At 40.1% G+C, this 14,169-nt stretch overlaps 1 protein-coding gene across 1 annotated transcript; it reads left to right on the top strand.

The window, feature by feature from the left end:
- Positions 1-403: 403 nt before the first annotated feature.
- Positions 404-12,426, top strand: anapc5 (anaphase promoting complex subunit 5). Its single transcript, XM_049579987.1, has 17 exons — positions 404-941; positions 1,026-1,105; positions 1,374-1,483; positions 1,596-1,839; positions 2,088-2,154; positions 2,304-2,405; positions 2,503-2,693; positions 2,798-2,879; positions 3,011-3,103; positions 6,664-6,845; positions 7,093-7,228; positions 7,405-7,479; positions 9,501-9,622; positions 9,715-9,822; positions 10,062-10,209; positions 11,180-11,342; positions 11,446-12,426. Exons 1-17 carry the CDS (start codon positions 744-746, stop codon positions 11,664-11,666), a joined length of 2,322 nt encoding a protein of 773 aa, XP_049435944.1. The 5' UTR covers positions 404-743; the 3' UTR covers positions 11,667-12,426.
- Positions 12,427-14,169: the final 1,743 nt, after the last annotated feature.

The following is a 14,169-nucleotide window of genomic DNA, read 5'->3' as shown; positions in this document are numbered from 1 at the left end:
CCTTCAGATTCATAATTATTCACAACAACAATTTTTTTTTTTTTCAAATTCAATGTGAACAATTCTTCCAGATAAAAACTAAAAAGCATCTGGTCAACAGCTTTACTGATTTTATTGACCAAATGTAAAGAGAGAGCTGCATATGTGAGCCTGGATGTTCCTTCAGCCTTAGTGAGTAAGACTCTACCATTCAGCTATAAATCTCATTGTATGCAAGTATGTAACTTCTTCCTTTACAGAAACATTGCAAACACTGTGCACATTGCAATCCTCAACAGCCAAGTGCTTTGATATTCAAGCAAATGTCTTCAAGTCTTTGCGGTTGTTGTCACAGGATGCTTGACACGCTTAAATAAAGTTTAATAGAAAAAGAAACACAGCCTCTTGATGACGTAGTATTCAGGGGACAGAGGGAGGGCGGTTTGAAAGCAAAGAGGCAACTTCTGTCAACATGTTCAAAATAAACCAAATTACCTGAGAAGACTGAAGTGAGCGTTCACTGTCAGTAAGATACCTTATCTACAACGTATCCGAGACCAGTCTTTAATGTATTTTTGGCGTCTTCACTGTACTTTTAGCTGACGTTAAATAAACTTACGCTAGCTAATGTTAGCTCGCGGTTAGCTGTCGCTGGTGTTTTCCCGGCTGCTGGCTGTCTCTAACTTTACTTTCCGCTAAATGTTGACACAGTGTGCCTCAAAATAGTGTTGTTTCTTCGCCGAAGCTTAACACAACCTGTCAAAATGGCGAGCGTGCATGAAAGTTTGTATTTTAACCCCATGATGACGAACGGAGTGGTCCATGCTAACGTGTTCGGTATCAAAGACTGGGTGACTCCGTATAAAATCTCCGTCCTGGCGCTGCTGTACGACATGACTGCGTCCAAAATCTCGCTGCCAGAGAGGAGACGACTGAACAAACTCATACTACCCTTACAACAGGTTAGTTTTATTCATGTAGTTATCTTGCATACTGCTGTGTTGTAGCAGGCGTGTCATAGTTGTGTCCTTTGTGTCATGTATCAGGGTCCAGACCTGACTCTTGGACAGTTCCTGAAGACTGTGGAGGAGTGCTGTCCCCAGACTGCGTATGCTGTCAAACTCAGGTATGCTGCTTCTGTTAGTCTGAACCTCTGTGACTTTATTTAATCATCCAGTAGCATGCAACACTGCTGCTCTGTTAGAAATCAATGTTATGGTTACTACTACTTTATTGCTGGTGCTTTCACGGTCTCCTAAATTCAGAAAAACATTATTGTAACGTTGCATTTGGCCAAGACATCTAATAACCAAGGTTCAGACAATACAATAAAACAGTAATGTTAAAATGTTGGCATGTGTAGTGGCTGAGGCTGTTTTTTTTTTTCTTCAAAGGCTGCATGAAATGGCAGATGGAGAGCTGAAAGACATGGAGTATTTCTTTTCCACTCTTCCCACTCCATTCACTGCTTTTGACTCCGAGGCTTATAAAACCAGTGTCGTGGGTGAGTAGTACACGTGATTTGTCAGCTATGAAAGTCCGTTCAGAATTCTTGAATATCTGTGTTATTCTTATTAAGATGACTATGGTTAAGTTATATCTCCCTTGTTTTTTAGGTCTTTTTATGAGACACATGCTCCTGGCCTACAACAAGCTGTCTTTCAGTCAGGTCTACAAGCTGTACAAGTCCCTGCAGCACTACTACCACAGTCACTATGCCAAGCCCACGGATGGGCAGGTGGGTTTGCCAGCGCTGGTCGCTGACGACTCCGACATGGACCTCACCAGCACTGAGGATACTGTAGGGGACAGAATAGACAGAGAGGAGTTGGACACCCCACTGCATGAGTCAGAGCTTCGGTTAGTGATGCAAATTCCTGGATAAAATAATTTGATTTTCTGTAACATATTTCACTTTCAGGAAGTGTTTCAACCTGGACTTGAAAGTTTTCACGTTATGTTTTGGTTGTCTGCACCTACTACCTTGCGAAATGTATTCACTGTGTGTATGCCACAAGTTTAAACCATAACCCCCTACAGCTTGATGTTAGTGCAACCAGGACGATTGTTAAAAGCAGATCTCATGTGTTATTTTGGCTCTTCTCTAGAAATGACAACACTCCAAGCAGAGGTCCACTGTCACAGAAACAAGCTGAATATTTTCTTGCAAGACAGGTCAGTGTTTAAAGCCAGGCTCAAATGTTCAAACCAGCAGATCTGACACAATATTTTAAAAATCTCACCATCCACATCTTGCGTCAAACATAGATGTGCTGTTGTAGCACTTCAGGGCTCTTACAGTTTTTGAAAACCTCTTTCTGCAGGCCTATCTTCTGAAGAATGATGAGAATAAAGCTCTAAAGCCTGCTGCGCTACAGGAAGAGCTCAACAACATGCTGAAGTTTAACCCAGATTTTGCTGAGGCGGTGAGCTCCGTCTACTTAACTTAACCTGCTATACTAACAAGTCTACAATGACGCCTTCTTCATTAGCTGTGATTTTTTTTTTTTACTCTCTCCTCAGCATTATGTAAACTACCTGAACAACATGAGAGTCCAGGATATCTTCCTGTCTGCGCACAGTCTCTTGCATTATTTTGACCGCCTCATCTTGTCTGGAAATGAGGGAAAGAGTAATGGGGATGAAGGCTATGGCCGAAGTCTCCGCTACGCTGCTCTCAACCTGGCAAGCCTGCACTGTCGCTTCGGCCACTAGTGAGTACAAGAACTGGTGGAGTCTCAGTTGGTGGACAGGTGCCTACAAAAAAAGTGTCTGTATGAAAAATGACTTAAAAAGCTGTTCTTTTCTTCTCCTTCAGTCAGCAGGCTGATCTGGCTCTACAGGAAGCTATCCGCATTGCCCAGGAGTCCAATGATCATGTGTGCTTGCAGCACTGTCTGGTAAAATACATTTTCTACTGTTATGAGTATTTTACTTCATGTCACTGTTGTACCGTAATTGATGGCTAATAATGTTTGAATGTAATACGAGTGTGCCTTAGTTCTCCCTGTCTCTTTGTTTCCTACATCAGAGTTGGCTGTACACACTGGAACAGATGAAGGGATCTGACAGCACTGTGTTAACTGAGGATTCAGTGAAAATGGCTGCCCATTTCTGCCTGCCAGTGAGTGCAACATAAGCTCCTGAATAAGAATGCCTATATTAGAGTGGCTGTGTGTTTATTATTAGCATTATTTTTAAATTGCCTTGGCTCACATTTCACAACAGTTTTATGTCTGCCAAACTCATAACACAGAATGCTTTAATCCTAATTTTGGCCTCAAAACCTCACATAGTAAACAAAATGAAAACACTCGTAACAAATTAGGAAATACACTGCACCACAAATTCACCAGGGCATCTCAGGATTATATATATTCATAACTAAATTTTAAACATTGTTGCATTTTTAAAAAGAAAAGGAAAAGATGCCCAACATTAACATATTTTCACCAAAACAAGTCTGCAGTGGCAGTTTCCTTACTGAAATACCCCCCCCCCCCCCCCCCAAATCATCAGTTACTCACCCTATCTTATGTTGAATCCGTGAGAAAACCTTGTTATTCTGGTATGCCTCTGGTGAATGAAGAATCCAAAAATGGAGAAAGTTCTTGTGAAGTGAAAGGGATTTATGTTTAACAGCAACAGCAAAACTATAGCAGAACATCCGTTTCCAACTTTCCCATAACTCGTGCAGTATAATCCAAGTCTCATTTATTCAGTCACATGCTCACTACCTCCCCAACATATGCATTTTTGCAAAACCACTACTATTTAAAACTAAACTGAAAGTAAAACATATCTATGCTCTCTTAAAAGCCAGACTCCATTGACAAAAGCAGTAATTTTTTCCTTCACTGAACAAAGGAGTTGCTGTTCTACTGCTGCCTCGATTAGTTAGTTTGTGATATTGTTTCACTTTGGTGTTTTAAAGAGCTCATTCACATTCAGCAAAGTCACACAATAACACAAGCATACCACTGATCAAGGCAGTGATAGACCAGCAGCTCCCATGTTCAACAAGGTAAAATTACTGTTTTTGTCAATGGAGTCTGGCTTTGAAGAGAGCATAGATGAGTGTCGGTATTAGTTCAGTTCCCTGTTGGAAACATCTGTCTGTTTGGAAAGTACCGAGCAAACAACTTGATAAATGAGACTTGGATTATACTGCAGCAGTTATGAGAGTTGGTAAACGTTTGTTTTTTTCATAGTTTTGTTGTTGTTAAATGCAGCCCCCCTTGTACTTCAATTCATCAAAAATGTTCTGTTTTGGATTCCAGAGGCATGCAACAACAATGAGTGAGTAATTGATTTACAAATTTGTTTTGTAGAAGTGTACGGAGGTATTTTTGTGTCTTTTTGTTGCAGTCATAGAAAACTGTTTTGAGAGCATATTTCTTGAACTGCAATCAAAAAACAAGTTTGTAAGTAAAAACGTATCATCATTTTGCTTGTAAATCAGTACTTTTTGCTTGCAAGTTAAAAACTTTTGCTTGCAGATCGGTCCTCTTTGCTTGCGAGTTAAAGTTTTCACTTGCAAGTTCAACTGCACTTAATGGGTGGGGCCTACGCTGATGGATGAGAGAAGAGTTTCTATTGGTGGGTTTGACGTGGCTCCATACATACAGAGCGGGCTACACCCACGATTCCCTCTCTCCCACTGCAAACGTTCGACAGCATTACTGCTACACCCCGGGGCAACGATGGTAGTGACTGTTACACCGTCGAATAGTTCAGCCCTGGCTAAACAAAAGCAATCTACATGCACCAGTTTAAATAAAACATTCTTGCTATTATTAGGAACTACGCTAGCATTAGTGACGGTTGCATCCACTCGTATGCACTTACCTTACATTACAGTTCAAACAATATTACAAAGCACAGTACAAACCATATAAACAAGTCATCTATTATGGGTACACTACTGATAAAATCTGAAGGTGCTTAGGTGACATTTACCCATCTGAAAGAATAAATGAAAACAAACTGTGGTTTTGCTGGTCTTCAGTAGCTTTACTCTAGGTGTATCTGCCAACTGAAGAACCAACTGTTTATATACACAGATTTGCTCTCGTGCCTTTACTCAAATCAGTTCTGCTTTAAATTGAATGGGGGGTATCTGTATGGTATCTGTAGATACAAAATCAATATCATATGCATACAATAATGTCACAATTGAGTGGGCACCACCACCTACTGCTTTGACGTGTATTACATCACTTGGTAGCGGGTTTTGCGGTTTCATGTGGATATCATATTTTTTTTATCACACCACTCGTGTAGAAGAATTTTTTTGGGAAACTGGAGGCCAAAAACTTCGGTTTCAGAATTGATTTTCGCCACAGCTCCTCCGTGAACTACAGAACTCCCATGTTGCTTTGCAAGCATACTAGGCTGATGAGTAGAATTTAAAAAACAGGCTAAATGACATGATGTTGCACACTCTTGTACAGTAGGTGGCGGTATGCACCTTTGAATTGTTTGCAATCCGCCAACTGAGAGAAGAAGAAAAAAAAATGCTTTGCAAGCTGTCATTCCGATTGAGACTGGCCAATAGAGACGTGTCTTACAGCTTTCAGTTTAGGCCCCACCCACCAGGTTCAACTTTTTACTCGCAAGGCTTTTTGACTTGCAAACAAAAAAGAAATGACTCGCAAACAAAACTTTTGTATTTGCATTTTTTAATCAATCATTTTTTTACTTGCAATAAAACATTTTTTGATTGCAATATTGATACTTTTGCTCTCAAATCAGCTCCATAGAAGTGAAGTATTCCTTTAAGATTATACAAATAGTAATGACTTAAAAAGCGCAATTAAAGTACAAGTCAGTATTTGAAATAATGTAGGGTAAGAAAGACTTAAAACCTTAATTTTATTCACTGAATATACCATATCACTGCAAGTATAGACAGTGAGTCAAGAGTCTAAGTTTTTTACAACAGTAAATCTAACACTTCACAATGTACTCTATTGCAGCAAACACTTATCTCAACATTTTGACAGTAATCAATAAGGAAATAAATTGTGTTTATTTTTCCTCTTAGTTACCAGGCATGTTGCAATTCCCGTCTGGAGAGTTAAAAAAAAACAACAAACAAACAAAAAAAAATGGAAATGCCTGAAAATACCTGATGCATTGATTCACTGAAGTGTACAAATAGTAATAAACATGATCTTAATATGAGGCCACTGCTTTTTTGAGGTCTAATCATGAGATTTATTGTTTTTTATTTTGTTCGTAAGGACCGCAATTTCTGTTTAAAGGTGAGATATTAACAATTCAGTATTTGAATTTGGATCTTTGTATGAGGAGTTTTGCATATTGAAACACTGTTGTAAAAACAGAGTGAAAGCAATCATGAAATACAGTAACAGATGTTCTTGGTGTAATTATGCAGCATGTACAGCTGTCACACAGTAGGCATTAGATTAACATGTTAGCTGCAATTTAGTAGCTCTCATTAGAAATTGTGTCTTTTATTTTGTCCTGAACTGTTCCCTTCATAAAATAACATACAGGAATACAAAGAAAACTTAAAAGGATTGGATATTAAAACACATACATTAAAACAACATATAATTCATCATTCACCAGTCCCTGTACATGGCTTACTGTGAGTTCTTCATATTTTATCTTTGACATGTTATTCACCACGCTGACTGATTATCCTCTCTGCTGCAGTACTTGGCATCTCTGGGCATTCAGTCTTTGGTCCAGCAGGGGGCGACACAGGGTAAGACAGCCCACAAACTGATGGATGCACTTAAGGACACGGACATCCTGCACTGGAAACACAGTCTGTCGGAGCTGATAGAGATCAGCCTGGCTCAGACTACGTCCATATGGAGGATGTACGGCAAGAGGTCAGTCTCTTCTGCTCGCCACCCTGACACACAGTTGTCAGTTGTGTTCACTGTCACTGATAGTGGACTTCACTCACATTAAATCAGCTCTGTAAAACATGGTGAAAATGTCTCATGTTCTTTTGCATGCATTGACATTTGCATGAGCATAAATATAAAAACCACAAGTTCAGGTGTAAAAATACATGATTCAGAGGTGTCTGCATGACCAGCACTTTTTCTCCTTATGTGTCTGTGTCCCGTGCAGCACCATGGCTCTGCAGCAGGCCCAGCTGCTTCTCAACATGAGCAGTCTGGAGCCAGTCAACTTTGGGGTCCAGCAGAACAACACAGAGGCGTTCGCTGTGGCTCTGTGCCACCTGGCTGAGCTGCACGCTGAGCAGGTAACACATTTGATTTGATCCCGTCTGTCTGCTTTCTCCCCCGCTGCTGCATATCCATTAGTCAGTAGACCCAGCATTGCGGGAACGTAATAAAAATTGATCAGGTCCTCTTTCCAGCTCCTGGGCAGAGTTCAACACTTAACGCTTTGTCCCCCGTATGGTTGGCTCTGTTGCAGGGCCTGTACTGTGCAGTTTCAGAGATTCTCCAGCATCTGAGAGAACAGTTTCCTCCTCACACACAGCATGCCAAGGTCAGTGTTGCCATGTAATTTCAGGAGAAATTGCTACAGGCAGGTGTTTTTGTTGCTAGAAGTTGCTAAATGATGTTTTGATTTCATTGCATGATGATGTCACTGCGTACAGCTGTGTCATTATGTAATGACATTGTCATGAATACTCAATGACATTACTGAAATTAACTGGCCATCTTAGTGAAAAATATTATTTGAAATTTGTTTGTTTTTGTTCTTTTTTATGATCAGATATTTTATTTTTAAACACAAAACAAGATATAGGGTTTTTTATTCATATTTTTCTTGTTACATATTAAAACCTACAATAAAACCACATAATAACAATTGACATAGTTGACTGTATATGTAGCTAGTTAACATTATAACAATAAGAACAACAGGGCATTATACCAGTGACATGTATAATTATTAAACAATTACAGCTATCAGCTCAAACAAGGCGAATTATATTTGGAACAATTATGGTTATCTGCAGTTTATTGGAATAAATGTGTGCATTTAAACGATTTTCAGAGGTTGCAAAAAGTTTTCAAATGAATTTTAAAAGTAGCTAAATTTGTTCTTAGGTGGGTTTTAGGGGAAAAAAGTTGCTAAATCTAACAACAAAATTGCTAATATCAAGCATCCCTGGCCAAGGTGTGCTCTGTCAATCACACTGTATAATGCAGTGCTGCCACACAAAGGCAGAGAGCATTAACTGCAGAAAGGGAAGCTAAGAGATAAGAGTTTGAAATTTTGGGGCACTATTCACCAAAATATGTGTATTTACGCATGCTCGTCCATGTTAACAAATTTGATTACACTCCACGGTTAACAGGGATTAAATATATTTGCGTTTTAGTGGTGGTGTTAAAAATGATGTTAAAATCGATATAATGACTTAAATCACAACTTAAGTATATTTAACTATCTGAGCTAAAGGTAGCTAAATCACACTAAATCACATCAGCTTCACTCTGGCCAAAAACTTAGGTGGCAGTTGCTGCTACTAAGCTAAGCTAAAGTCGTTAGCAGGAGTTTAGCTGGGGATTTTTTTCCATTATGATTGGATTTAGTGACTTCCTTGTTTAGCTATGTAGAATAACAAACTAAAGACTGCTACTACTTAAGTTCTAGCCTTGGCTGGTAGATCAGCTAGCTTTCACTTGATACAGCTGTCTTGCTTTAGTTGATATTTGACTGTCTCTCTGTGGCTGACAGCCCAGTAGGTGCCACAGCAGCTTCTAAGTTATCAACCTAGAGAATAGTTATTGCAATTACGATTGGTTTTTAGCTTTTGTTTTGTAGTAATTTCTATTTTTACTTGCTTTTTTCACATGAATTACATCAGGGTGTCCGTGGGGTCTTAAAAAGTATTAAAAGTTGATCAATCAAATGCAGGAAAATTAAGGGCCTTAAAAAAGTATTGAAAAGTCTTAATCGCGATTTTATGAAATATTAAATTTTCTTGGCTTTCAAGCTTTGACAAAAGGTATCCATAACTATATAATTTATTTTCCTATTACAAACAACGACGTGTAGCTAGGCACACTCTGCACTGCCACTCGGGGCCGTGTGCGTACCTGTGTGACATCACGCAACGGCGCACATCCAGGCGCCAAACAGAGGAACAAAAGACAATAAAAAATCCGTCTTATCTTATCTGAGTTCTGTTGTATGTTTGTGCTCCATAGATTTAATTGCAGACTACAACTGTTTAGTAAGTTAAAGATGCATTGCTGCTAACGACAGCTTGAAGTGGCGATGAGGTCTTAAGGTTTTTCTGGAAGGTCTTAAAAAAGTCTTAAAAAGGCATTGAAATTAACCTCAGGATTCCTGCATATACCTTGTACATATTTCTCTAGCATAATATTTTAGTGTAGTAAAATGGAAAAAAAAGTAGCCAAGAAGTCTAGTTATTGTAAGTTATTGCATTTTTGTCTTGTAGTGCTGAGGTGGAGATTTTCCTGCTTTATTTTCTGATGTATGGTATGATATACAAAATAATGTTTATTGCTTTTTTTGTTTACCTACTTCAGCTCTGGATGCTGTGCGATCTGAAAATCCAGTTCGACAGATATATGAATAAAGGGAAATACCATTTGGCAGAGCCGCTAGTCACAGCAATCTCTGCTTTAAACAAAACAGAAGGTCTCTACAGGTAACATAAAGATACATATCGTCAGTTCTGATCTTAACCATCTCATATATGTGTTATTTGTGTCGGCGTTATAACCATGTGTTTGCTCACAGGAAAGCTCAAGTTCTGAAGGCTCTCAACCGGAGCACTGAGGCTTACAGCATCTTGCAGCGGCTGCAGGCGCACTGTGAGAAGACTAAATGTACGGAGGTGGTCATCAAGTATGTAGACACTTCTGTTATATCTTAATAATGCATTTTCAGATGCCACAATTACCTGTTTCCTGGAGTGCAGAGGGGAGTGAACACACCTTACTTAGCTTACCTTATTTTTGTATTTGTGGAATTGAAATGATTCAGCTATTTTAGGGCTACCATGAATATTTAATGTATGACGTCTGGGGATCAGTCTGAGCTACTTTTTTCTCGTCTGCATCACCGCCTGTTTATTTCTCATACAGAGTTATGCTTTCTACCGCTCAACTCCACTGGGAGTCGTCTGGCTTCTCCACAGCTCTTCCTCTCCTCCTGCAGGCCTTGGCTCTAGCTAGACAGCACCACCTACAGTCCCTGGCCTCAGAGACTATCCTTCACCTGGCCTTCACTCAGGTTAGCCACAACAGGAGAAAAGACTTCACTCAAACACTGTTACAGCTCCTGCACATGCAAAACACCAAAACCCTTTATTCCAGTATCACTAATGTATATGCAAAATAAAAGCAGCACAACCCACATGGTTTCTTTATTATCTCCCTGCCAGCTGTTAGCCTGGGGGAATCGTGTATTTGGCATGTGCATGCGAATGTGTGTATTCATCTGTCCATCGGTAATCTTGAATACTACTGGACCAATCAGCCTGATATCTTATGTGCACATTTATGACTCTATGCTCAAGGACCTCCTGTGGTTGCAGTAAGTCACAGTTTTTGACTGTTTTTCACTGTCATTGACTGCTGGCTCCTCACCACTCCTAGCCGACCAGTAGGAACCGCAAGTTTTCCGGAAATTGGCCTGGCTAAAAGCAACAAGCCTTATCGTCTGACATTTTGGCCTCGTCATTACTCAAAAACTGGCATCCATAGAAAAGTTTGGTCTCATTTTGAACAGGAGCATTTGCAGATTAACCCCAAAGCCAGTAAGTTATGTATGATATGAGCTCGATAAATCCCTATATTTGTTATCTTTGCCACCATCTTGACTGTAAGGGAGCTGGGAGGCACAACTCCTCAGTGCCCAGCTGTGCTGCATTCCAGCTGCCATGGCTGCACGATGCCTTTTTGTTTTGCCTGCCACACCGTGTCATACCACACTGGGAGCGTTTCAGATGTGGACTGTTTTGCCTCCCCGACTTTCTAGACTTACAGGTTTTGTCAGTTTGGTCATTAGTCATTGATAGTTGTTCTTTGACCATAAGTAAGTAAGCAGCCTGCATAGTTAAATTGTTTCTTTTTTGTGGAAGATGTGTGTGAAGCATCCATGTTTCCACAGTAATGGATGTAAACTATAAGCGCAGCTTCACTAGTTCTCGGAGGCATACAACTTCCGAGTGGTAATTCTAGTTTTTCTATCCTCTCTGCAGCTGATGTTGGGAGTTCCTGAGCGTGCTATAAGTGTTCTGCATGAAGCCATTGAGCCTGTCCTGGCCCACGGATCAGTCATGGACAAGGGCCGAGCCCTGCTGCTGACGGCCCGCTGTCAGATGGCGGTGGCTGGGTTCAAGCCAAACGGACAAGGGCAAGCAGGTAACAGCCTTGGCCCCTTCTGCCTCATACTCATCCCTATCTCACTGTGTTGTGTGGCTGCACAGCCTTTATTCACACACCGCTGTTTATTGTCTCCCTGCAGATTTGCATTTGGCAGCTTTGGCTGTTGACACACTAAATGAGGCAGCAGCCTATTTCTCCAAGCTGAACTGTAAGGAGCGGCTGCGGGATGTCCACTACCTGCAGGCTCTGCTCCACCGCTCTCTGGGACAAACCTCACAGTGCAACAAAAGTGCCATGCTCTTCCGACTGCTGGACCAAGAGCTGCAATCACCAGCACCACCGGTCTCCATGCGACTGTAACTACTTCCTTTCCAACAACAAACTGTAGTTATTTTGGCCACTGAAAAAGACACAACACCTCCTCAAACTGCTGAGTTGAGTCACTGCTGCTCACCACTAGATGGTGATGAAGATCTGTCCTGCTCTGTCAGCGCTAAAGCATTTCATTTGTAAATATTTGGGCAATTGTGAAACTCTTTGCACGCAATGCCTGGGTAATTATTAAAGAGGACCGTGTCAGTAGTCATAAAGAAGGCTGAGTTACCGGTAGACCAAGAGTAGATTGGTTGTTATCACTTACGGTCAGATACTGATTTGAATGATGGCCTGATGAGAAACATCACGTGTTATTTACAACTTCGACCACAGCAACAGTCCAGGTTTGTCAGAAAGACATAACATGACTTCCTGTGGTAGAAATGTCAAAAGTTTATCAGGAGCTGTCACAGCCGCACAGATTTACCCACCGCTTTTTGATGAATGAGGGTAATATCACAGTTAGCTACAAGATGAATGTGTTCCAGTGGCCTGGATGATTCATATTTTGCCAGAAGAATACAGATGAAGCTGGAATCCAGAGGAGAAAATCGTGATCACATTTATAATGTAATAGACCCACGATGGCATGACGCCAGATACTGTATCTGTATTCCACTTATGTCTAACACGATTTGTGAGAACGATTTTTGGCTGATAACATTACATTTAGGTGTCCTGACGGGCCTGTAATCCATTACTCGCTGCACTTCTTTCAAGAAAATAAACGACTTGTTTCATCTTCTTTAGTTTTCGTTCAGTCTGACAAGTATGAGAATAATTATGAGGGTAATGTATCTGCAGTAGGAATATCTCTGCATTACAGTTAAGTTATGGTTTCAGTAGTATTTAAAGTTGGCCACAGCTTGATATCTCAGGTTGAGATTGTTATGTTTCTCCTTGTGCACAAGCACTTGTAAGGTGGGGTGTGTGATTGGAGCCCTCAGGACCTGTTGACAGGAAATTTTTTTCCTCTCTGACTCATTTACCATCTGTGCCGGCCCCCTGAAAGTTCCTGTTGATGAGTTAAAGTGCAGTGTTTGGCTTCATGTTGCTTACTGCATACACTGATAGATCACAGTGGTGCGCGGTAAAAGCAGGCATGTCTTCTATGTAAATATCTTGTGGAATTGTGCGACATACTCTGCCTCACAAGTGAGGCCTTTTCGCTGTTGCTTGTTTTGATGTTACTTCAGGCAAGAGGCCAGATGGTGCCTGTAGTTACATGTACAACTACCAATGCATGGAGTATGTGGGCTAGTTCACAGGGTCAGTTAAGGTTGAACTAAGGTTGATTCCCCGAAGGGTGGCCTGTATAATTTGCTGCAGTAGAATTTGATCCACTCATTGTTATCCATCTAGTTGCACCGAACCATTTACAGCAGAAAGCCTCCTATTTAAATTTGCTGCTGCTGGTTGCAAAGTGCTTTTAATGCAGCAGAGCAATTCACAGCTGTGAGATATTCAATTTCTTTAAAACCTGAACAGACAAAAAGGCAGATTTTTTTAAGATTAAACAAAGTTAGAAGTTAAAAAAAAATCTGACTTTTCTGAGATTGAAGTTTTCACCCAAAGGCGAGGACACAGTCTCATTCTTGCTGTTTTTTTCGTTTTCTCAAAGAGCACACATGGATGAAGACATTTACTGAGTGCTGATTGAAACTCACTGGACAGTGAAAGTAAAACAGGGTCATGGTTACTTCAGGGGTCCTGAGTCCTGCACACATTTTTGTTTACCTCCTTTGACCGTAATTGAAACACAGTCCTGAAAGAAACTTTGTTTACTGTGTTCGTTCTAGTGCAACTGAGATGATTGATAGGGTTAGTCGATTGACAAAATTAATCGGCGACAAATTTTTATAACTGATAATCTGTCAAGCCATTAACCAAGCAAAAATGCCAAACATTCACTGTGCCAGCTGCTTTTCTGTTTATACTGTATGTTCCCTGGATTAAATTTACTTAAAACAATACACGATGCTCAGTATAAACACCGAAGAACAAAATCTGAACTAAAAGAAAAGGTAAAATACAGTAGAGTGATTTCTTGCCTAATGTTCCAGTTACAGAAAGCACAGAAATACCCAGAGGGTGCGTATGGTAAAATATAACATCTTTGTTCAAAATGTTTAATAACAAGCATGGCAACAAACATGGCATAAGAACAATGCATGTTTAGAAAAATATATCTGCAAATGTATTTTTCAGAATACACTATACATTCACTTAACCTCTACTCGATATTAAACATTTACAATTCAAAAGTAATAGTTTCACTATAGAGTCACGGTAGAAAACAACACGGTCAGTTTCCTCGAAATAATGCTCGTTTCAGGATCAACTTACACCAGGAGAAGATTTCGGGAGACATTTTCATAAAACAGGCTAACAACCTGAGGTGTCCTTATTTTTTTTTTTTTTTTTTTTTTTTAAATTAGTTTTGAATTGATAGTTTTTCACCATTTTTAATTTACAAACCCCCCCCCCC

Source organism: Epinephelus fuscoguttatus, linkage group LG6, assembly GCF_011397635.1.
Source record: "Epinephelus fuscoguttatus linkage group LG6, E.fuscoguttatus.final_Chr_v1".
NCBI lineage: Eukaryota > Metazoa > Chordata > Actinopteri > Perciformes > Serranidae > Epinephelus > Epinephelus fuscoguttatus.
The sequence above is the reverse complement of the archived record's forward strand: the minus strand, read 5'-3'. Positions and strand labels throughout refer to the sequence as shown.